Here is a 26319-nt window from a genome sequence, read left to right on the forward strand (position 1 = left end):
TTTAGATTACACTTTGCAGATTTCCAGCTTTATGCCAATGAAAGTAAACTTCCTGACCTTCAGTACATTAAGCTAATGTACTGCCACATTAATGTAATCAGATGATCACAGCACTTCCCACCATCTGCAATTTACTTTTACAGTGATCAGTGCAGAAGCCATCATGTTTCAGTTGTGTTGTCTGCTACGATAACAATCTCCTTGCTATTTAATTTTCAGTCTGTTATTATGGTGCAGTCACACTTTCCACAACGGATGGTGGCTATGAGAAAATGTAACTTGCTGAATGCAAATGAAAATTTAACTTTGAAAAAAAACCGTAAATTTACAACATTAGGGAAAGGTAATAGTTTTTATTATATAAGGAAATAAAGTAAGGACAGGCTAGCTTTGGGTGCACAAGGCCTTCTTCAGGTGAGGGTATTTCCCCCCCCCCAAAAAAAAAAAAAAAAAAAGTTTTTGTAATAAAGGATATGAGTTTTTCTTACAAACTTTGCCTCATCTGCGTTCTTAGACATCACAACATTTTTTCTCTATACTGTACTCAAAATTGAAAACCTAGGAATCTTAAAACTATTTGTATTGTTTCTGTTTGTTCTGTGCCTTTGAAATATAAACAGTTTCTGAATGGAGACATGGGTGTGCAACACTGGAATTGCAACACAAACATTTCATACAGGAAATTAAGTTTCCCTGTTAGAACTAGCAGAAGGAATTAGGTTGGAATGCAATGATTACATAAATTGAAGATTTCACATTCTTCCTAAACTATGCACGAAGTTAGTCATTTGGGAGAGGAAATCCTAAAAGAGGCTCACTGCACACCAGCAGCTTGTTCGGTGATGTCAGATGGAAACAAGCGCTAGCTCCGGCGCTCTTTAAGCATCCAGGCTTGGTTTGGAGGAGTGTGCTCCCTCCAGTAATGTAGAGCAACGCAAACAAGGAATGCGTAATAAATCTGCATACTTTGTAAAACTCATAAGCTTATCTTACAAGCTGGTTACATGATATATTCTCTTTGAAAATGTTATGGATAAACTTGTGCCAACCACAGTCCATCAATTTTATGAAATGATATTTAATGAATGCAGCAGATTCCCATAGCATAGGAATAACTAGAGAACCATCATGAATAATGAACATAATGAAAGAAATATACCTTCAAGCACAGAATAAACTACTGACTGCACCATCAGATTAAAAACAAAGAGGGTGACTTAAATAGTTATTTGCAAATATCATTCTGTAAACAAATTTGAATATAAAAGCCACACAGAATTTGTTGTTCTTCAAATTTGTATAAAGGATTTGTCATCTCTGAAATGACAATCCCTTCGAAGTACAAAGGCAAATGTGCTGAAGGTGGCAGTTTGATATACCAGAAATACCTGGAAATAGGGCAGAATACACGGAGTATAAATTGCTACCTGAAGTAATCCTTAAGCAACTGATCACCAGAGAGTAAAATGCTCATGCCTCCATTTTACAGAGGTCTCAAACTCTCACAGTGCACTTATCACTAATCAGTATCATTACCACAAGACCATACTTGGAGAGGTTTATTTTGTCCTTTATTTTACTGTTCCCAAACAGATTCAGACTTGGATCTAAAGTGATCCTCACCTTTTCCCATGCAGAATAAAAATACATACACACAAACCAACAAATCATTTGCTCCCACATTCAGAGAACAGTCTGAAGATAAAAAAATGGAATTTCCTTTTGTTTCCCAGTGTACTGCATACCTTTTTCAGGCCACTATCACATACTGAAAGATTAGAGCACTGATAGTGTGATCACCTGACAGGGTTAGCTCGAAGACAACTGTAAACCCTCTGTTTGCTAACCAGCTTAATTTGGCCCCCTTCAGCAGTGTTCAATCCAAGCCTAAGGAGGGGAGGGTCTGCGACTGCACCTGCCAGTGGTCCACCTTCATGGCAAAACACAGCTTGCTCTAGCACCTTGCTGCATGTAGCATCTCTGCCTGCCTGTACGGATCCTCATTAAAGGGGAAAGTGAACTCTCTACATGGGTGAGGAAGAAACAAACAGCCCAAATGGGATGAAAGCTTTTAAAATAGTTTACAGATAAGGGAGAGATAGTACCTACAGCAGAGGCTGGGTGAAAGTAAGCCTTAAACTCCAACCCAAAAGGTAGCTGTAGCCCTTAGTGTCCATGTAAACAACCACCAAGAGAGGGCAGGTGAAAAGAGGCTGGATTGTCTCCTCCAGCTTCCAAACTAATGGTTTACTTTAGTAAGACAACTTGGTGTTTTGGTTAGCATGTTGTTACCTCTGCTACAGAGGGATATGTTTCCAGTCGGTTACAGACACAGCAATGATGTTATCTGGAAGGTACTGTGCACAAGCACTATCAAGAATATACAAATTTATGAGTTGCACCAAGATGAATGGAAAATTGTCAGAATAGTTGAAGGAATATTCAGAGGGAAAGTAAGAGGCAAGGTACTACTAAGCGAGTAGTGCAGGTGTTAATTTGACTGTAGACACGTTCTCTACATTTTTAGGGTAACTTAGGATGTGTTTTAGGGGATCTTAGAGTTAATCAGAGGCTTACTTATGCAAAGCAGTGGCACACATGGGACATAGCATTGGTAACTCTGCCTCTCACTGGCTTTTTTAATGTTTCAGGAAGCCAATTAAAAAAAAAAAACAAAAACACACACATACACACAATCATAAGCAATCTGGTTATGTCATTGCATTTCCTGAATGGTGAATCTGTAAAACGATGCTTGGACTTCATATAATTGGGCCCACAGATGTCTCTCAGAGGAGCTGAAATGTACGTAAAAAAGATATATGAGTTTTTGTTTGGGTTCATTTGGAAAGAAAAGGCACAGCCCTACTGCAAAGCATATTTGTGAAGCTGGGAAAAAAATAAATGTGGTTGTTGCCATCTGGCTCTTTCAAAATGATCCCTGCAGAGATTTGTCTCTGTCTATTTATACCGTATCCATTGTCATCATATCTGACCAGCCTGTGTGATGGGATTCTGGGCAGGAAACATATAGGATGATACTTTGAAGATTATGGAGATGATTCTCAGTGAAAAATCAACACAGCAAGACTAATGAATGAATTACATCATTTATGCCAAATGAGAATCTGCCCTTATGAATGAACTGTCCATAGTTAAAGGATTTTAGAAATACACTATGTGGTTATTCTTAGTGTGCTCATCCTGCCTCAGAGATGGGGGATAAATAAAAATGGCTTTTTGCTTTCTTCTGCTGCTGAGCATTTCCATGTATGCACAAATGTAGGCTCATTTACACCCCTATTCATGGACCCTCTGTAAGCATACTCACGCACAAATACATATAATGTCAGAAAAGCTTAGATATCGATCTACAGTGTTCTCTGTAAGAAACAGGGCTAAAAGGAGGTTGGAGGGGCACTGAAGAGGGAACAATTAAAGATAAATATCTGTAAATTAAATATAACTGCTATAGAGCTAACAATGAGGGTAGATAGGCAGAACGTTAGCTATTTCATATCTAATATTCAGGGATACATATGAACAGAACATTGTGCTCTTCTGAAGACTCTTCTCTTTGTAGCTTTTGTCTACGTATCTCCAGCTGTCCTTCCCCTTTCTGCAGTTGTCTCTCCCTTTTGAAGGCAATAAAATCCCTAACAGACCCGAGCAAGGCTCACTTTCTGATTAAAAGCACCGTGGGCATCCACTCAAGTAACAGGAACAATACTATATGTTTTATCCATCCATTCACAGCATTCAAATGTTAATTATTCACAGTAGAAGGTCAGTGAGGAAGCCACAGGAAAATGTGTTATAAATATATTAACAAAAACTGTGCTAACAAAAGATTTTTACCAAATTTGAGGGAGGGAACTGCCTCCAACAATTAAAAGGGACACATTCCACCAGTTTCCCCTTTCCCAATTTCATATTCCATCCAAATGGGAAAAGTGCTCAAAATATTTAACCAGACAGTGGAGGGGGGGGGGGGGGAGGGAAAAAGCATATTAACTCCATTGAGTTTCTTGGTACAGCAGAAGAAATGCTGTAAACACTGGGTTTTTACAAGAAGCATTCTATCAGTGTTTGTAAAATATACCATTAAGACTCTCAAAACAACTGAAGACTTCAAAAACAACCCTCCCTGCCCCACCAAACAAATACACAAATGCCCTGACATAATCTATAAGGCAGGGGCACAGTTACATTATTCACATACAGCTCACTTCTCTTGAACCATCCAGTCTCCAAATCCCCCCAAAGGGTCTCTCAGCTTTTAAGTGTTTAATGATTTCTGAAAGCTTTCAAAATGTTCATTTCCCCTTCTGTCTAATATCACATATCTGCTGTTACTGCCCCTTAGTCATGTAAAGACAGCCTAAAAATGGCTAGACATTTAAATATGAAGGGGCCTCTACAAGAATACAACTGAGTGGCTTAATTCTGCTCCGATTGAACTGAGCTGAGAGTAACAAGGGGCAGTTTGGTGCTGGATTGAGTTTCTGCCTGCCCTGGCCCTTGCTCACTGCTGCAGCTAGTTCTTTTGGCAAAACCCTGCTATGCAAATCCCTGCAAAGACACCAGAACTTGCACCTGGAAGGACGGCTGAGCCTGCTAGAACCTCAATGCAGTACTCTCACCAAATGCTTCTTGGGCTCTCCCTAACAGCAAAGGGCCTGATTCCGATGCACCCCTTAGTGTAAAAGGGTACCACATCTGAATCGAACTTAGTTACAAGGTTGTATCCTTGTGTCAAATCCACTTAACCACACTTAAGGGAGGAAGTATTCCTAATGCATGCACCAGGATTCTCAACCAAACCACAGCTGCTAATTAAAAAAAAAATAAGAAGTTCTGGGAGTATGAAATGAGATAAGATCCAGTGATAGCTGATACAGGTGAATGCAAGGTTAGCGTTTAAATTGTCACAGAACCTCCTCTTGGACAGGCTGTAAGATGTGAATATTTATCTGAGCCTGAATACCTACTACACAGCAAGTCCCTAGTACGTTTATTTTTCTTCAGCATTTTGCTAAAAATAACTCTGCTAGAGAAGCCTAGCAGCTGATTCTTTCCCTACCTTTCAGTCACCTCTTAGGAGAAGATCTGCTTTCAGCTCTTTGGGGATCACTTTTATATCTTTTCTTCTAATCATATCTAGCTCCTTTGCTGGAAGTTGAATTTTCTTTCACATTTTTTTTCTTTAAAAGAAATACAACTTTTCCAGCTACAGCCCTTTGTTCCTTTCTCTTCAAGTCACACAACCATCATTCTGCAGCTCCCTCTAAAAAAACATATTTTATATAATTACTCATAGAGCAAAAGAGCAGAGAACATCCTTCATACTGCAGTTTTTGAGAGTTTCTGATAACTATATAATGGGAAAAAACTCTGCACTATAGTTTTTGTGGCCTAATCTGATATTACTCATATTTAGATCTTGATATAGCAAACACTTGAAATTAATTTTCATGATTGTTTGCTGCAAAAAGGAGCTGCATTTGAAATGATAATATTTAGATTCTATTAAGGTGCAATTGACCAACTCGCAGACAGCAACAAAGGCTCAGGAAGAAATTACCTAAGATCCCTTTAGGGCTCAACATTCAGGACCAGATCTTCTGCTTGGCTTCAATGGAGCAATGCTGCTGTACTCCCACACACAATCTGGCCTTGTTCTCTGCAGTGCTATTGCACCCAGTACAAGTACAAAAAAAAGGCAGGTTTGCCTTTGTCTGATTGAAAAAAAAATTATGAATATTCAAATAACTCACCTTTATTAAAAAAAATAACAAGCAATATCTCTGGTTGCATTTTAAAGCTTTGAAACACAATTAACTCTGTGTCAGACTCCTGCCTCAACAATTTTTATTCAGTCTTCATGGTCAAACTCAAAGACCTTCAAAACCCATTTCCTTTCTGCTGCATCTCCCACAGATGCACAGTATTCCTTGGAAACTTTTCCAAAGATTAATGTGCTGAATATTCACAGTGTAGGGATAAAATATTGTATTATGTAATATTGAATTTAAGTCTCATATGAGATATTTTCATCTGGAAATATTACAGCACCCAAAATGTAATCTTCCAGCCTCAGTATTTAACTGCCAAATACGTGCTGTCAGCTGAATCCCTCGAGTGGTATCTGGAGTTCTTCAGATAATTCTCAGATTTTCCCTGTGAATTTCTTGGGGAAGCGTCTCAAGCTAGATCATTCCCATGTAAAAGCAGCAGTCCAAAAGTAAGACCGTGCTTGCATCCCATATGCCAAGATAAAACATCGTCACTGGTTTATTGTCCCACGTTCTGCAGTTACAGGTATGAATGGTAGGCAAAACTCAGAATTTAATAAGCTGCTCTCATTCATGTGTCTACAGGGAGTCTTCATTAGCATTAAAGTTGAACCTCTAAAGAGATGGCTAGACATTTTGCATGGTGCTCCTCCTGCCCCATTACTTACAGTATTTTATTAGCATCGGCACCAAGATATTACTTACGTAATAAGGGTTTATGACAGCACAAGTGCTTGTATGAGAGAACTGCACTTCATTAGAACATATTTTCTGACATCGTGTATTCTTCATTAACTTTTAAACATTTTACTAATTAGATTTCACTTTGTGAAATGGACACTAAGTAGGATGGCTTTTATCCTGGCTCCTACTCAGTGAAAAATTATGGGATTGTGGCAGCAAATGTTAATTGAAAATAGAGCAATGGCTGAGTTGTGCTGCTGCCCTTCTCTTCCTGCTGCCCTTTCTGAGACTGAAGGCTGCCATTATTGTTTCATTCCTTTGACCTCTTATAAGGGCAGCACAGAAAGGTCAGGCTGCTCTTTTCTTTCCTCTCCTCCAGATCCCATGAAGTTCAGACACAGCAGCTGGCAGTCCAGACTTCTCTAAACCTCTGCCCATAGTTTTCTATTACAGAACACCTCCCTGCATACCTTACTTCCGTTCTTACCTCTCATTTACTTTTGTATTATTGATACATCCAAAATTAGACACCTCCATCTCTGCAGCCACCAAGATTACCTCTTAATATCAAATGACTAACAGTTCTCGTATGATAAGACACCTAAAGCAAAATGTGATACAACCCTACAAATGTTTCACCCAAACTCCCTTGTTGCCCCTCTCAGTCCCTCTGCCTCTGTGCCCAAAGGGGAAACAAGCAACTAGTCCTGAAGGTTGACAGCAATGCCCACAGGAACACTGAGCCACTGCCTCCATCTTCCCACTTAGGTTTGTTTAAGGCAGAGTAATCAAAGTTTACATCACCACTGCCACTCTGCTCGTGTGCAAGTGTGTCTGCCTCTGCCAGGGAACTTTGAATTTCACTGGATAATTTAAAACTAATTTTGCAGAAAAGCACAAGTCTCAGACAGAGGCATAAACTTCATGAAGCTCAGCAGGTAGCTCATAGCAGAGAGCCCCTGATAGCACTTGGAATGAAGAAAAGGCAGGAATGGTTCAAATTGTCTCTTTTGTTCAGTTTGTGCAGATTTTAGGAGGAAGTAGCAAACAAGTGAGTCATGCCACATGTCTTAACTGGACCAGAAGTCTACGCGTAACTTTAATCCAGCCAAAACATGCTAGTTTTTGACCACTTGGCAGGGGAGAGGCTGGTAGAAATTAATTCAAGCATTTTCTTATTAAGAGATTTTAGTACTCTCATTAACAGCACAAAAGCAGTATCTTGTTAAGAGGAAACAGTAGCTGAAGGAAGAGTGCTCCAGCGAGGAAGATTTTCACAGAGCTTAAATATCCTTGGGACAGGATACAAATGAGAGTGACTTTTTTTTTTTTTTTTTTTTGTCTCAGAGAAGTTACCTTGCTTTGCCCAGAGAAACGTGGCCAACTCTGGGTTCAATTAAATACAGCCCCTAGGCTGAATTCCTATAGGTGACTAGTTTTATGTTAACTATCCCTTATGCATTACGAGTTATGAATAGAGAAATGTACTGATTTTGTGTAACTTGGATGTGGGTACTAGTGCTTTGGAAAATCCAAAGCAAACATGCTGTACGGCTTCCTCAAGTATCTGAATACAACTTGGTAATTTGTTCAGAGACTGAAAATCCTGGGATAAAATTCAGGAAAGGGTATGGACTGCTTACTTGATCATCTCTGTGTTAACAAGCATTTTCTTCCATATTTTCAGGCAGAATATTATGGAGTTTAAAAACCTAAGTAAATCTGGATCACCTAAGGAAGAAAACGTGTTTAATCTATCCTGAAACATCTTTTTGTTTCCGTAAGTGTTAAACCTTCTGTACTGGAAAAAGCACATATATTCAGCAACAGATACACTGGAGGCTGATGCCATCTATTCTAGGACTTGTGCCCATGCTGGCAATGCTCCTATGAAACAGGATTTAGGCATACTAAAAGGTATGGGATGTGAGGAATTAAGTTGCTTCTTTCATGTCTTCATAGCTAATACTTTTTATCTAGTCAGTATGTGGACTGATCACAGTAAGAGAGTTTTAGTAGTTGGTGACTTGTCACACTGGGGCCTTCAACTGTTTGGAACAGTAGATTATTTTCAGACAGTTGCTGCTGTTCAATTATGCATTTTTGCTTTGTGATGCATATAATCAGTCACCATATTCACAAATTCAAGATTTCCCAGTGGGAAAAGTCTTACAGATAGGACTTCTATTGCTTTCATGCCTTATCAAAATGGAGGCAAGTAGTACATATCTTCAGCAACAAATATCCTGGGAAATATAGTAAGGGCTCAGTCCTGCAGTTCTCAGAAATGTTAGTATTTACTGCTACCAATATAATGGTTTAAGACAGCATGCTAAACCCAGATCTGTTCTGTGTTCCAGATAGCAAAATGTTTTGAGAGGAATAAAGGCAAAAACACAGCAAGGCTACCAAATTCTAGACGAAAAGCATAATACACATGTCAAGAAGTTTACTCAAAAGAATGAATGTTAGTTTCTTTGGTTTACATATTATCAATATTATCAGTCATTTTTGTGAACAAACTTAGGAACAAAAACTCACCACTAAAAAACCCTCTTCCCAATGAGGAGAAGTTGCTGGTTTTGCAGCTATTCCTCAGCATCTGCCCAGCACTAACTCAGATGCACAGAACCACTGCGTGCCTCCCCTGACACACAGCTGACCTTGACGCCCACCACACCTTCTTTTGCCCCTGACAAAGCTTGGCACATCAGGTGAAAAGGAGACCACGTGCAGGCAAAACACCTAGATTTGCCCCATGCATTCCACCAGATGCTTTGGTTCTTTTGATACATTAAAGACAGAAATGCATTACATCACTGACAGACTGCGACACAATTCTTGATACAGAGATGTACAATAATGTGACACAACTGAGACCCAGATTGCTTTGAAAAGTGGATCCCAATCATAGCCTCTTACCTCACTAGATGACACCAAAGCAGTATCTAAGATTTCAAACCTTACAAAATATAAGGGAGAGGAATACCAAAATCCAGATCCAAGCTTTGTCCAGTACACCCACCTCTATTCATACCACGTGGGAAGATGGAGGATGAGGAGGATGAGTTGCATGCCAAAGATAGGCTGACTTTGCTGCCCAGAGGAGAAGGAGAGCAACACAACTTTTACATTTCAAATCTCAGTCTTGCTTACCATCAGAGATATTTCCAGGCCCCCCCTGTGAGAATCGAGACGTCATCACTCTGGGTGCCGAGCAGACAGTTGGTATATAGCCTGATTCTGGCCTGAAGATTTTTCCATTCCCAGACAAGATATACACAGCCAACTTTGACAATAACATTTCACGCCTTCTTTTTTTTTTTTTTTTTTTTTTGATTAGAAATGTGCTCAGAAAACAGTCCATTAAAACTCAATGAAAGGTCAAGTCTCCATTTGGGTAATTATGTTGTTTTCAAGAGTGATCAGAGAGAACTATGGTAACATATTGTGGATTAGTATCTGCCACCATATGGCACTTCAAAATGACAAATAGAAACAATATATATACTTTGTTAAAGAAGCAAATTGTAAGCAATTTTAAAGACTGATTTACAAAATCAGTCCTTGATATTAAATACAGAAAATCTGTGGGATATTTTGCTGTGCACATTGCTATTCAGATACAGAAAGATCCAAGACCATCAAGACTTTTTTTTTAAAAAAAATACTTCTGATTATACTTAAAATGCAAAGACACTCTAATTGAAAAGCTGAGTACTTAGCCCTATTAAAATCAACAGAAAAAAAAAAAAAAAAAGAAGAAATTCTACAGAATGAAATGGGGCTGAGATTTCAAATGGCGATAGCTGAAAACCAAATTGTTCCTCCACCCCTCCACTTCCCTTAACCCAAATCATGAAATGGCTAAAAAATTAAAAACAAAAGAAGCAAAAATGAGCTTTTTGTTTGTTTTTACCTGTTTCTGCTGAAGTGCACACGGATCAGCTCTGAGGCTTTTCTGAAGGATGAACTGCATTTTTTTTGTTTTCTTCTTTTAAAAGAGAGCTCTGTCATGAACTAGGGCTTCGAGAAAAGTCACAAAATCTCGCAAAATACGTCTTTGTGAGCAGCTTTGGAGCAGAACGCACCTTGCCTCTCCATCTCGCGTTCCGCTGCTGAGGGAAATGTCGCCCCCTTCAGAACGCCTCAGCGGGCGGTTGGAGCCGGACAGCCAATCCCTTGCCTTCCCCGGGGAGTGACGCAGCTCTTCTCCAATGACAGCCCAGCTCTCGGCCAGGCAGGCACCGCCCCACCCCAAGCGGGGTGGCTGGCCAAGGGCAGGGCAGCTGGGGCCCTCCGGCCTGAGATGCCCCTCATGGCACACAACCTGGCGGCCATCATGGCGCCCATCAAGGTGGCCATCACAACACAACATTGTGGCCATCATGGCGCCCATAAAGGTGGCCATCACAACACAACATTGTGGCCATCATGGCACCCATCAAGGTGCTCCTCATGACACACAACATGGCAGCCATCATGGCACCCATCAAGGTGGCCAACATGACACACAACATGGCGGCCATCATGGCGATGCCTGGCCACCGCCCGCCTCCTTGCCTGGAGAGTCAGAAATAGAGACAGAAACCTCCCCAGAACACTGCAAATAGAATTGTGTCAGTCAGAAACTCGTGGAAACAAACCTGAACAACCACATGGAAATCGTGCAATCTCTCTCCTACCTTATCATTCCAATTACATTCTCCTAATCTACAAAATTGAAAGGTAATGAGCAGTATTTCCTTAAACCACATTAAATAACACTGTCAAAATGCAAATTTATTCATTAAGTATAAATGAGTATGTTAAATATTCATGAATTGTTGCTTGCAGTATATAATTAATCCCATGGTCTGTGTGTCCAAAAGCATTTAGAAGATAAAGAGTTGAGAAAACGCTGCTGTAGAATGATAACATTTAAAACATGTTTTTAAAAGCAGAGGTCGTCAGCCCTTTGGATTCTAAACTATTAACAGTGCTTATAATTCATTGTAGTACCTCTTCAGCATGTATACATGCTTTCATGATTCAAGGCTTGTATCCTCAACCCTTGCTGTCTAATAATCTATTCAAGGAAAGAAATACTTGAGAGCGGAAGGTGCTATTAAATTATCCCATTCACTACCACTGCACTCAAATTAATACTCTACTTTCCACATTTTAAAATTCCCAAGGATTGCAAAGCTGCCCTTGAAAAATGATGCAGTTTGACTCCCTGTCCCTCTTTCTTCTGAAAAACTGCATTCTGATGCTTACTTGAACTATCACTAAGTCTGGTTGCCATTTCAAATATCATTAAAGATAAAACAAAGGTTTCAGCACCAGAAAAAGACTTTTTTTTTTTCCCCTCTTTTTTTTTTCCTTTTTTTTTTTTCTGTGCTTTATAGCCATTTACAAGCAGAAAGCACGAACCTCAAGTCCTGTATTGAGCTGTAAGTAGGTGCCATCACTGATGCCAATGAGAAGTACAGCATATAAAGACCTGCAATGTTGTGACTCAATATCTTTAGCTTAAATATTCACTCTTTACTCTGACTTTCTTAAATTCCTGCTTCTTTTTTTTCATGTAATTGAAACTGGGCTTTAAAAAACTCTTACCTTTGTCTGTCTGGTTCATACTTTTTTGAAAGAATCTTTGAGGTACCAATCCAAAGAAACGATTTTTTTAAGATAGCATGAAAAACTAGCAACAACAACAAATCATTATAGTATATTCACGGTAATTACTACCACAATTGCTTGATGATCTCATGTTGCTTACCGCATACAGCTTTCAGCTAGTTATGCAAGTATAAACCGTGCAGTCTCTCCTTCCTTTCAAAACAATTTCATGAAAAACAACAACAACAAAAACAAACAAACAAAAAAAAAACCACATGGCAGTGACTTGATCTATGGCCATTCATGAGACTTTTATCATGTGAGAGAACAAGAGAGACAAAATTGATCAACACAATACCAAAAGCGATTCACAGTTCCAAGTAGCTCAAGCTGTTGTCCATAATATAGGCCATAAAAATCAGATATTTAAGAAGAGGTATGAGGCTATGATCTGTCAGTTTGCTTCATGTTTTCCTTCACAGAGATGTAACAAATGCAGTGTCATTTGTGTAAAAACTTGTTCATTCAGAGCTGGCTAGAGTTCTTCCACATGGCATGGGCTTGTTCTGTACCGTGCAGCCATAGCCTGCAAGTTAGTTATCAGGGGATTTTCAGTGCTACTACGGTAACTTCAGGGAACACATTTGCATAGCTCTTTCCCTAATTCTGCAGTATGAATACATAGAACAAGGAGGCAATCAAACTTTTTGCCCACCATACATCAAGTGCCTTAGTACCTTTCTCCAATCAGGTCACTAAGATGATGAAGCAATACAACTTGCAGTGCATCAAAACTGAGCATCTTTTTAGAAGTTCTGAGAAAAAAAAAAAAAAAAAAAAGAAAAAAAAAAGCAGCAAAAGCCTGAGTAGGAGGTCTTGATGAACTATAGACACTGTATGAATGGGTTGAAGACAAAGTTGGTCACAGAAGACTGATAATGTTTAAGCAGGTAAATCATCAAACCCCACAGCCAAGCATCTGCAATCCAAATGCTGTTGATTCTGAGTTTACAAGACATTTGTGATAAGTGCTTTTGTTGTAATTAAAAAGCTGTGCAAGGCTAACCAGATGTGTTGTAACCAGTACCTTATCTGCTGTGCCAAGATGAGGACAGACCTCACCTGTCAAAGACAATTAATTTAGATAGCTCTCCACTGGACAGGAGAAGAGTTAATCAGGATTTCTCTGGTAGATTTTTTTTTCCCCAGTGAAGAATGCTAGTTGGTTGTCATTTAAATCTCCCATAGAAAGGTGCAGAATTTGATCAATCTTCTGACAAAACAAGCCAGTTCTTAATCTGTTTCATTTTTGACAGTTCCTCTGCTCACTTTATACACTGGCTGAGAGCCTAGAGCCTGTAGTTCCCAAATTCTGCCAATCCAGAGGAGAGATGGAAGTTGCTAGCCCCAGGATTGGGCTCTCCACGGAGCTCTGGCTTCTCTTTGCAACACTAAAAAGAAGCACCCAGGCAGATGTGTTAAAACAGCCTACATCTTCATTTTAAAACAGGATGGTTTTCCCCTGTCTCTCATTCCCCACGCCAAACTTCAGAATCTTCCAGAGGTGGAAGCTGCATTTAATAAAAGGGCAGCTAGTGATCATGTATAGCTGAACTGATCTGGGGGAAAGGGTGGAAATACAAAGATGACTGAAAAGACTGCATTGCAAAGGAAAAACAGAGAGCAGTAGAGCGTTCCTGCAGCCTGGATTTGAGGTATGTCTTTAAGATTGGGCAGATACACAGTGTCAAGGAATGAGTATCATCAATAATTATGCATTAAGCACTGGTAACTCTGCTTCGTAGGAGGCCTCACAGATCGTACACAAATTCAGGGAACCCTGAATGTTGCTGAAGAAGAATAATGCCTGCATGATCCTCTAGGATATTATCCTTGGCTGGCAAATAAAAGAAGACAGGATACAAGAAAAAAAAATCTGAACATGGAGCATCTGTTTTTTGATGCAGTAGAAAGGATGGCACAGGTTGGGTGGTCTCCTGTTCAGTGAAAAGGCAAACAATCTGCTAGGGAAGAGGCTGAAAATGAATGCTAACAGGGGAATTGAAGCAAAGCAAAACAAACAGAGTCCTTACGCAGCATGAAACCAAGATGACAAAAGCAAAATTAATCAAGGATGTAAAGTTAGTAGATTTTCTATAAATCAATACTAAAGAGTCTGGGTAAAAAGGGAAAGGAATCAGAATTACCTATTTATTAATTCAGTGTAGCTGGTAGTATTGAAACCAGATGGGAAGAGCTGCATAACTGGAAGTTAAAAATCAATGGTTATAAACTAGTTTGGAAAGATCAAGTAGGGAAAAGAGAAAGAAGTGCTGAAATATACAGTAAAAAATGACATTGTCTGATTTCAGGACACTGACAGCTCAAAAGCAAATTATTTGGCATGCATTGGATCAGTATTCTTAACGCACAAAAACCAAGATGGGATAGTAGCTGCTGTCTGCAAATCACCAAATCATAGAAGAGAACAGGATGACTGGGTGCCTTAGCACCTTCTCTAATGTGTAGGAGCAAAAAAGCTGCACTATCATCTAAGATTTCAATCTGCCTGACATATGCTTAAAGTTTCATGATGCTGGTACTACTCTGTAGAATTTTTGAACATTATATATGAACATTTCTTAAACAAAAAAGTGAAACTCTCCAAAAAAAGGGTGATTTTATGTGAGATCTTATCTCACAGATAATGAAAAGAGACCAAAGAACTTGATAAAAGAACTAAATATTAGTGGCTACGATGATAGCATGTTTGCTCTTTACAGAAAGGCAAAAAGAGAATGAAACCCAAACAGTACTATGGATGGTGCAGTCACTTTACCAAATTGAAAGCGATTGTAAAGGAGAACCAGCTGGGAGAGAAAACTGATCAATAATTGAAAAATACAAATATTTTATTAAGTATCTGTAATATTATGAAAGAAAGCCACGTGTGTTAAAAAAATAAATAAATAAATAATAATCTATCTCAAAAGGTTAATGAAAACTTCTATATAACCGTAAATCAATGAAAAGAAGAAAGAAAGTTGATAACACTGAACACAGAGTAGAAGTAGGGAATTACATAAATAATTCCTTCGATAAGGGTAGCCAAATTGTAAGAAGAAATGTATGGCTAGAGAATTAAGGATAATTTTCAAATACCTTCAGAAGCCATACAATGGTAACAGTTCTTTATCAGATTAACTTGAAAGATTTGTCAAGAATAATGAAGACAAGAAAGAAGTGTTCAATAAGTATTTGTGTTTGGTATTTAAGGAAAGGACAGACAATTAGTAATGCACTAGGAGGATGATGATGAATTACCATGTTACAAAAAAAAACAAACACATGGAAAAACATTGAATGGTAGCTACTGAAGAAAGATACATGTGCATAGGAGACTTCAGATGACTTGTATCCAAAAGTTTTAAAGGAGCTGACTGAGGAATCTGTACTGCTATTACCGTTGTTTTTTTTGTTTGTTTTTTCCCTCCTAAGATTTGGAACAATTTGGAAAGTTCCAGAAAGATGTGTGAAAACTTGTGTTGTGTTAATATTTAAGAAGGATAAACTTAATGACCCAAATAATTACAGTCCTGTCAGTCTGAAATTGATCTGGAGCAAAGCAATGGAATGGCTGACAGGGGACTGAATTACTAACTAATTAAAGAAGAGAAATACGTTAAATGCCACTCCAAGTGCAATATGGAAAATAGATACTGTCAAACATTTGTTGGCTTTTTTTTTTTTTCCCAGTTGTGACTACAAGTAAAACACAACACTAGATATACTTTGATTCTATATGACATTTGAGACATTTTTGTGACATTTGAGTTAAGAAACCATAATAATACAAAATTGACATGTCACACAATAAGTGAATCAAAAACTGGTTAACTGATATTTCAAAACTTGAATTTAAATGGGGAATGATCACAGAACGGATATTCTGTTGGGATGGCTGCGTGGGCATACTCTAGTTAACATTTTTATCAACAATTTGGAAGAAAAACCAAAGGTTTGTAGAAGACTCAGTCATGAAGGGATTGCTCAGTAATAAAAAGAAAGGATCACTGAGACTAGTTGACACGGATTACTGGGAGAGCTGGCACAAGTCAATAAAATCAGATCCAAATGTAAAACCATAGGAACAAAAACTTCAGGGGGATAGGCTGGCTATTCCATAAGGGTTTGAAAATAGCTAATGGGGATAATTCTGTAATTACACTATTTTTTATCTGAGCGTCTGGTTCTATGACAAATAATTGAATAAATTAGCATTCTTACCCCATGCTGCTACTATTAGGTATGAATGCACTTCATGAACAATATACAAAACCAACTATCCTGCATGGAAAAAGGATTAAATGAATCCATATTACATCATGCTATTAGTATGTATTCACAGCTCACACTGAAATGGTTCTGAAGGGAATATTATGATATATTCAGAGAGTATGTCTGAAAAATAACACACAAATTCTTAACAAGCCCCTTGGCAGCATATCAAAATTGAAGGACCCTCAAAGCTGAACATGTGAATGGCATTTCTTCCCTTTATTTAGTTTTAGTCTTGCCATAGAAATTCTCTTTTTCCTTCCCCTCATTGTAGTGGCTGACAAAATAGCAGTTTCTAAAAAACCAAATCTTTATTCCATGCTTTTCAATTTTAGGATTGAAACTGAGTACCAGAATCTGGACAAAATTAGATGGTCACAGTTTCTGCATTACATATGCCAATGCTGACAGACATACCTGCAATCTCCAACCCCTTCACAGACCCAGTCTGTCTATATATGTTTAATTCACATATACACCAAGTTAAAATTTATACATCGAAGCTGGTTGCATTTTATTGATGGTCTTAGGACAATATCAGGTTAATGTAGTTACGGTTTGCTACCATAGAAACCTTCAGCAGGTCTGCTGAAGAAAGAGAAGTTACGTGGTCCCACTCATGCTCATGTCAACTTGCTAGCTGCAAGTCGAGCTTCACAACTTTTCAGGAGATGTGAGCTCTCCCACAGCCCTTCAGTCTCACAGAAGTCTCTCAGGTAAGTGGTGAATGTCCACTAAGGGTTTGCATGACGTGACTTCTGAAAGTGCTGCAGTCTGAGAGAGTGCTGGAAGGATGTAATTTTATGGATGGGATCCAATATACTTTTCCTACAAATCTCCATTTCTGTGTGTGTGTGCAGGTGCATTTACACAAAGAAACGAACACATTTCTTGTTCCTCTATGTGTAGGTTTTGTGAGCAGGTTTCCCAAAATTACTTGGTATGTTTGGGATAGATGCCTTAGATATCCATAATGTCAATTAAGAAATAATTTAGGCATAGTTCATGTTTGCATGCTGCAGAGTATAGTACTTTCTAGAACAGAGATCTTGTTTTCTTTGAGTTCAGTGAACTGTCAGATATGATTACAGTGGCATATACATCAATAAGAATAAAAGTGCTTAGCACGAAATTATACACAAATTATGTCAGATAAAACATATCCAGCAAGAGATATTGGAAAATTGTATACATTTATTCATATTTTTAAAATATCCCAGGCACAATTTAGCAAGTACATAGAAGCACATTCTCCAAGTGAGAGCAAAAACTAAGTAGCATGTAGCACATGGCAAAACATCTAAAATAAATTGCATGAAAGTTTTCTAAGTCTACAATGATATCTGCTATGAATACACTGTTCAGCATTACAAAAAGGCAACCAAAGAATACATGTAATAAGTAGCATAACACGAACTTTCTACATCATTTTCCTAGAAGCATATAGTAGCAACTGTATAAGAACAGAAAAAGGATTGTATACTGTATATACACGCACATGTGCACACATATACAGATATAACTGGAAGACCACAACAACAAAAAATACCCTGGAAAAATGATGAAGGGAATTTTGAATGGGGTGCTGTATATAAAAAACAATGGATACATTAGCAAGCATTCAACATGTTCATGCTAAAACCACATCCACAAGTGGAATCACGATTAACTCTTCATCAAACTTTCCATGTTGCTCCCATACTGGATTACATGGTCCTACACCACATTTGGATGCCATTTTAGGAGGAATCAAGAGCTTTCATCTCCCATAACCTGACAGAAGGGACCAGATCTCATACTTGAAAGAAAAATACCTATGAAAAGAGGGAACTCATGGAAAGACTGTGGAAAAATAAATAAGTAAAACCCAAAGGGCTTCTATTTATCCAAAAGATGGGCTAAAAGAAATTTCACTTTCCTAAGGGGCAGACCATTATAGTAGCCCCATTCAACAAGGTTTGTATTGCATGATGGAGCGTTCCTCAGGCCACGGACTTGATTCCTTTCTGATAAAACTAAAAGATGTCGCATTCAGCCCACGGGACCAAACTAGAGACTGTGTATGGTGTGGTTATCAAGTACTTAGCACTAACAGTTTCAGGCTACAGAGCTGATCCAGCTGAGCTCATTTCTCACTAATGTAGACACAGGCTCCAAAAACATACAGAACAAACATGAATCAACAAGTACTACAGCCTATGTTTGCCACATAAGAGATTAGTCTTCTTTGTTCTGACTTGCCACTATCTGGAAAAAAAGGCTTTCCCTGTAGGCACTCTTCATGTTTGCAGATGTGTGTGAGAGTCTGTGTGTGAGGAGGGGACAGATTAACTGCCAAAAGAGCAGTGAGCACCCAATTTTTTGCTCCAGCCATCCTCAGAAATACTATTTTCAGCAGCAACAATATGAAAAAGCTGCTGGCATCTTTGCTACTCTTCTACATGTGCAATTCCCATTAAAGAGATGCCACAGATATCAAAACTTGTGACTGCTGCCCTGCCAGCATCTCAACACTACCTGTGTCAATGAAGTCATTCTCTTACACTTGTGAAGTTTTCCTTATAACAGGACACAAAATTGTGACTGTGAGCACTGAAGTAGGTTCATGAAAACAAGTTTAACTATTTCTGATATTCTAATGAAAAATGTCAAGTTTAGTAAATACTTCCTGACTGGTTTCAACAATTTCTATGCTGCCAGCTGCTAATGGCACTCACAGAGCTCCAGCAAAGTGCTCTGGACAACACATGATATGAAAGTAAGAAAAAGCACTACTTCTGCTACTTAAACTACATCTACACACAACTTACATTATTTATTACAGTGTTAGAATAAAATATATAACATGCTATCATGCATAATACATGGTTAGAACATGCATTAGTTCAAGTTTACAATCTCTTTATGGCCAGTAAATCAGTGGCAGATGCTGACAGCTGCATATCTTCATGAAGTCCCAGAAATAGCAGCAAGCAATGCAAAAAAAAGATGTGAAATCAGCTGTTTTAGACACCCATAAAATGGTGATTCTTTGTGAGTTAACCTTAAAAAAAATAAATAAATAACCAAACCCCAGTGAGCTCTTTCACACCTCATTCAAAAAACTGTTCAGCACCTGAGGTGAGACTGTGCCCCCAGTGAGGTCACTGCTGACTTCAGTGTCCCTGCCTGTTGCTCCTCAGCCCTGGTGCAGCATCAGCAGTCCCCTGGCCCCACCCAAGGAAGGGAACGGGGCAGATTTTGTGCAGCTCAGGGGCTGTGTAAGTCAGCTGGAGAATATACATATTTTAACAGGGTTGGAAAGGACCCAAAGCTGAGGCTACATGAGCCTACAAAAGCTGAGGAGTGGGTCCTGGGATGCCACACATTACACAGAAGCCTTCCCTTTCACTTGGGAGAGACTGCCTCTTTCTCCTTCAGCCTCTTTCTGGAGGGTTTGCCTGAGACTCCAGCGCAGACCACACACATGAGACTTTTGTGGGTTATGCAATACAAAGCTTACAAAAAGCTTGTTTTTTTGCTTTGTCATTAGCTGTATGTCACAACAACAGACAGAGAAATACATATGAACCTGGTAGCTGGCTATTTATTCACCATATCATTCTTCACTCCCCCATGGTTAAGTCACATTCCTCCGCATCCTCCCAGGAAAGAAGGAACAGAATGAGACACATCTGCTGAAAATGAAACACTTTCTGCTCAAAAAGAGCTAATTATACCTAGTCAGGAGAAACAGCCCTTTTTAGTAAATACACGATTCTCCGATGTATGTGGTACATAGAAATGCCCCCAGACAGCTCCTGTGTGATCCTTTAGCACTGACACCAAGTTTCCCTCCTAAGGCTACCCCTAAGGTTTCTCATAAACAAGCCTCAGACTTGCTCAAGCACCACTAACAACATGTGCTCTATGATACGTGCAGAAAAATATTGTCAGCAACATTTAAGCATCTATTTGGGAAGTGCTTCTGATTTTCTACTTGCTACGAACACCATCCAGATATAATTCGTGAGTGATTACTTATTTAATTTGTACTTACCTGGACATGTCCTCTGGTTGAGCATTTGTATTCTGTTGCCAGTTTTCTTTGTGTCGGGCCCTACTTTTGTCTGGACCATTACCACGTGACTGAGCACTGCCTGCATCAGCCCTCCTTGTGTTGGATGGGCTCCTCTTTAACATCATCAACTATGCAATGCATTATGTGCACATGGTGCTTCTCAGACAAAACTCTGCTTACCTCAGTACCCTGGAGTGCAAAAATTTTACTGGGATGGTTGCTCTACTCACGGTCTGAACTTGCCAAAGTGATTTCCATTACTTTTGAATTGAGTCCTCAGAAATTCCTAAATCTGTAGAAGTTGGTCCTCTACACATAACTCAAGTTGTGCCAGGCTGACTTCTTCCTCCCTGGTGGTGCTTATATAGACATCTTTGACAACATGGGATTTGCCTTTGCCTTTGCCTGCAAAAGACATTTTCTCTTCACTGGTAATCAGCAGTGGGAAGTAGAACAACATATCTAGATAGGAGCTAATGGCACACTAAGAAACAGAGTATTTGGGAAAGTATTTGCAGGAGAGATCAATGGTACTCCACTCCTCAAACATTTTAGGGACATTTTTTAGAAGTTGGAACACCATCTGCTCCTCAGTAGAACTCTTCCTCAGCCCTTCCTGCTTACTGCTGTAACTGATACAAGCAGTCTGCAGATGGAGCCTCCCAGCCCAGATGGGAAGGGAATTTGGCTGGATACATACACTACTGCTTTCTTTCTGTGAAGAGGCCATGGTATAAGAGGGAAGTAATCTGGACATCTGGGGGGAATGAGAAGGTTGGGATCGTGTCTGCTGTATCTGTTTGGAAAACAAAAATAATTTTTTTCATTATTCAGTTAATTAACTGTGAATTGGTAATTAGCTAGTCAAAAAGATTTAGAAAAATTCTGCTCTTATTTAAGATCTCTTTTTTTTTTTTTCCTGGAAAAATATAAATCAGAAGGTACTGCAACAGAAAGTATATTAAAATTTAAACTTTTATCAAAACTAAGGCTATGGCAAGCCAAAAATGTATATTTTTAAAAGTGTCTTTTCAACAACCAACTAAATTACAAAAGAAATATTTGATGACTACTTAGCTGACTGATGGGGAAAAAAAGCCAAATCATCTGTAAGTATCCCTCTATTAGCAGCAATGGGAAGATCTATTTTGAAAACCCATGGTAAACTCCTTGCTTGTTTTATACACATAACTAGTTGATTAAAATAGGACTGCCTGAATGAATAAGCAATTAGGATCTGATTACATTCAGGTAAACTGTAGTAGGCTTTATTTCAAAGAATTAATAAATGATTCTCAACTGATGTCTTAACTGCTCTCAGAAGGTGAATCATCAAGGTTTCTTACTGCACAGCCAAGCATTGAATTTTTTTTCTTCAGTACCACAATGCTGATTTTTAACAAATTCCTACAAAGTCATTTCTTTGTAGAATTATCTTTAACACAGCGGTCACAGTTCCTTACTCATATAATAAAAATCATGCAAATATGTTTAGTTTATGCTAAAGACAGTCTCATTTAAATAAGGGAACTGATGTTCATTTACTCTACTGTGAATGAAGTCTGCTGCAATGTTTCTAAAAGTGGATCTCACTGCACATCCAAGCCCCTCTACAAAAAGAGAGCAACACTTTTACTTTTGCTCTGTGACAACTGCACTCTTAATGACATTCTCATTTTTGCTGTACATTTAGCTGTTCTTAGAGCTACATATTTCTTAGCTAGCCATAGCACGAGATATTGTTTCATACAGCATGCAAGCACTCTACAAAGAGCTGCATGATGAAGCACATATTTTACAACACATTCATGGTAGTTTGGCATGCCTTAATTATCTTAAAAAAAATTCTCAGGCTTAAAAATGGTCTTGCATGCAAACACAACTCAGGCTGAATCCTGATGCTGTGCTTGCTGGGATAAAGTCTATGCTTTGTAAGAACATTTCTCATGGGTCCAAGCCCAACTGCACTTTTGTGTGCAGCACTTTCATTGTAACTTTCTCTTAACCCAAATACCTTCTAAACACAAGATCAATTTAACTGATATTCTCTTTTTCACCTCCTCTTCTCACAGGGGAGCTATAGGTTGTCCTATGTTTCCCTGTACAAAATATGTGGAACATTGTCCCTTTTTCTGTGTGCCCTGCATTCTTCAAATCCTTCATTACAATTTCCTTATTAGCTTTCTGTCTATCCAGCCATCCATCTAAACTGAAAAGATGAATATGCATATAGCAATAAATCTAGCTCACAGTCTTTTGCTACTACAACCCTTCATGCATCCATGACCCTTTCCCCTCTGGATTTCATCCCATGCTGTATTAGCCTACGATTGATTGTAAACTCCAGGGACAAGAAACAGCCAGTTTAAAAATATTGCTTGTACATTGCCTGTAGCCTTCGGATATGTTGGGCACCTCTTCTGCAAGGCACTATACAAATACATTGCAAATGAGAATATCTGTCTCAAGAGCTTAAAAGAAAGTCAGTCAAGACAGGGAGTAGGAAAGTATTATTGTTCTCTTTCTCCAAGCAGGAAGGTGAGATATCAAGTCACACGAATGTGGAACAGAGCCTGTATTTCAATATAGGTATTCATCCATGATCATAGGAATGGCCCCAGCCTTTGTCTAACCAGCATGAACACTTAAAGCACTAAAGTAAGCAGTGAAAGCTGAGCTATATTAAAAATAAAATCAGAAAGCTGCATTTACAGTAGACAATACAAAGGGCAAGAGAGATTATACCCTAGTATCACCTACCAACAGGAACAGGAAACCAATGACCAGGAGGAGTAACACTGGTAAAGAGTTTTTGTCCCCATCCTATAAGAGTTGCAGCTGATGATGAGAATATATATATATATGCTATGAGCATATAAAATATAGATTTATATGTACAAATATACAATAGGAAATAGTATACAAATACTTACATGTAAAAATATCTTTTTTACTTCCCCTTTTTATGATTTACAAAAGCATACAAAGTTTCCTATTGTTTAATGTTAAAGTAGCATGAGTAAACCCTGTGTGTCATGTTCCACACATAACTCTTTCAAGTGTTCACAGTATTGGCTATTACAGTGTTGAATCTGACATTCCAGATGTTAAAATATTCTTAGGACACATTCTAAACTTAAAGCATTAATTTAAATACAGTTTAAATAAAACTCACATGCTTAGTTGAATTATGGTCATATTAAGAATGAGTCTGCTGCTCTTGAAAACTTTCCATGAGAATAAGCTTGGAAACACATATTTCAACTAGAGATGAGTATATTTTAAAATTCTTGAACTGCTTCTTGATGTGTAGATAACACTGGGAGGTGGTTAGTTCTTTCAACTCCATTTGAAGCAATGCAAGCTGAGGGAACTATTACAAATTATCCTCAGTAGGAACGAGGACACACAGAGTAATCTGCCATCATATCCAGACATGCCATCACTTTCTTCAAATACCCAACAGACAAGAATAAATGACAGGTACCATTGCTTTTGTGTTAAGAATAAATGCCGTAGCATTCTTTATCAGCAACGTGCTTTATGGACTTAAATTAATCCTCACAATTCCCTTGTGAGGTAGATAGATACTGTCCCCATTTTTAAAGATGGAGAAGTGGAGAGAGGAATTGTTGTTATGGCTGCAAAGGCAATACTGTCAAAATACGAGTATTTGGATGTTGGAGCAACTCAAAGGCACAACTGGAGATGTTCATGTGCCAACCTTAACACACCTGGATCCTGACAGCAGGATAGTTACAACAGGCAAAGGTTTGGTGTGGGCTGCAGCACACAGTCTTTGCTAAGTCCAGTGTTGCTGGAAAAAAATGTGGAAAGTTGTGTGCAGTTCAAGAACCACGTCTAGCTCATCTCTAATTTTACCGCATATGCAAGTGCTCACATGTATCAATGTATTTAGGTGGTTTCCTAACATTTGCTTACTCATAATAAGACAAGCAGACCTTGGAGGTCTGTATATTTCTTCATATTTCCTTTGTGGAATATTCTCCATACTGCAAATGGAACTAGTGCTGCAATACTATCAGTACTGCAAATGAGTTGCAAATACAAATTTTAATTAACTAAGATACTGAATAAGTTTTAAAGAACCACCATGTTCCCTGTGTGCACCTGTATATACAGGAAATCTCATCCGCCTTTAACTACTGAAGTAAAATCCAGTTAAAGTATAAAGTGCATTATGTGGAGTAAAACCCTAAGAAATAACAAGCCATGTGTCTGCCTTCCACAGTTTGATCAATTTTGCTTACTGAACCATCACCTTCTTTGTCTTCTACTTTTTAGTTTAGCGTTACTTAGGCTGAGAAAGGCCTGCCAGATGTAAGCAGAATTATTGTAAACTGAGACATTTTTGTAATATTATGCTATTAAGGGAGAGTTAAGAAAACCACTATCAAGACACTGTCCAGTTGGGGTGTGTAAATACTATTGAGTGTTTCTTGGCCCATCTAGCAAATACTTTCTTTTCCGTGATAAACCTATGGCCTCCATATGGAGCATTTTCATGCAGGTAGTATTCCTCACACTCATCTCTTCCTGGCTCGTAATAGTGGTAGGGAACTTTACGAAAGCCTTCTGACCTAGGGAAAGAAAAGATAGTCTTAAGTATTATTTTCAAGAAAAACATTATATACTGCAGTTGAATTCACTGAAATTCCTTCCAGGTTTTGGCATCTCAGCTCCTTTGCTAAATTGCACAAGGGCTTTCATTACAGCATGACTTGTATGAATTTTGATGTAGAAAATGAAGCTAAGCGTATCTCTTGACATATACTCATCAGTCAGCAAGGAGCTGAGGTGCCAGCTCTTATGGGTACTACACGTTTTATTTGACTCTGAGGAACAATCAGTCCAGGAGGCTCTATCCCTAAGCAAAGTCTTCTCATCAAGTAGTCCCACGTTTGAAACCGGTTCTTGGACTGGCTAATTCATGTTAGAATAACATACATTACAAGGAGGTGATACAGGCAGAACTGCAGCTTTAAGGAAACCAATCCTTATCTGCTGTCAACAGACTGAAGTGCTATCATGCCATTAGCTGGTTTTATATCAAGGCTATGCAATGACAGCTTGGCTGAACTCTGTGAGGACAACTTTAGTCCTGTCACTCCTCATCTCAGGGCACCTACTGTGTTTTCATAAACAAAGAACAACATATGTTCGTTCCATCTGGATGACTCAATCAGTGGGATCTGCAAGTTCTGAAAAGTCTCTCTACTCTTATGATATCCTAATTAAACAGCTGTGACTCAAATGCCTCTTTTTTTGGGGGGGGGGGTGTCTGCCAGGAATGACTCCCACGCTGGAGTGACACAGAATATGGAGTGAGCATCTGCATGAAGACATTACTCTAGGAGCTGAGGACCCCTGAACTGGTTATATGCAGGACTTAAACCAGCCTAGGTACAGAAAAATAGACTTGGACTTGCATCGTATATTGTTTATGACATTTCCTGCTTTTGTGAATGAAGAATAGTTTCATTTTATATTTTGCTACCTTATCCTGTAGATTAAAGCACTTAACTTGGACTTTTAAAAATTGTGTTTGGAGTTATACTTCTGACAATAGGATTAATCCATTGTCACTGTAAGGTCACTAACAGTAGTTGGTTGGAATTTATGTCAGTTTACTGTGATAAAGCTTGCAGGACTTGTTTTATTATCTAATTAGAAACCCCCTACTACTCAAAACAAGCCATATATAACCTAGAAAGTTCAAGCAGGTTGCTCAGTGGTTGTGAAATGTAATTTCGGGTAACTATCCAGGACTAATCAGTTTCTTTCACTTCCAGGTGTATTTGGCATTCAGAGAACTAA

The 26319-nt window shown here is 38.7% G+C and overlaps 1 protein-coding gene across 4 annotated transcripts in view; it reads right to left on the bottom strand.

Moving 5' to 3' along the window:
- Positions 1-17595: 17595 nt before the first annotated feature.
- Positions 17596-26319, bottom strand: part of ST6GALNAC3 (ST6 N-acetylgalactosaminide alpha-2,6-sialyltransferase 3) — a 237898-nt gene continuing 229174 nt past the window's right edge. For all 4 annotated transcript variants that reach the window (XM_021275829.4, XM_072041710.1, XM_005010319.6 and 1 more), the window contains exon 5: positions 17596-25082. In XM_021275829.4, the coding sequence (XP_021131504.2) occupies positions 24896-25082 (187 nt within the window). In that variant the 3' untranslated portion in view covers positions 17596-24895. The remainder of the gene's footprint in view (positions 25083-26319) is intronic.

The sequence above is a fragment of the Anas platyrhynchos genome, chromosome 8 (genome assembly GCF_047663525.1).
Source record: "Anas platyrhynchos isolate ZD024472 breed Pekin duck chromosome 8, IASCAAS_PekinDuck_T2T, whole genome shotgun sequence".
NCBI lineage: Eukaryota > Metazoa > Chordata > Aves > Anseriformes > Anatidae > Anas > Anas platyrhynchos.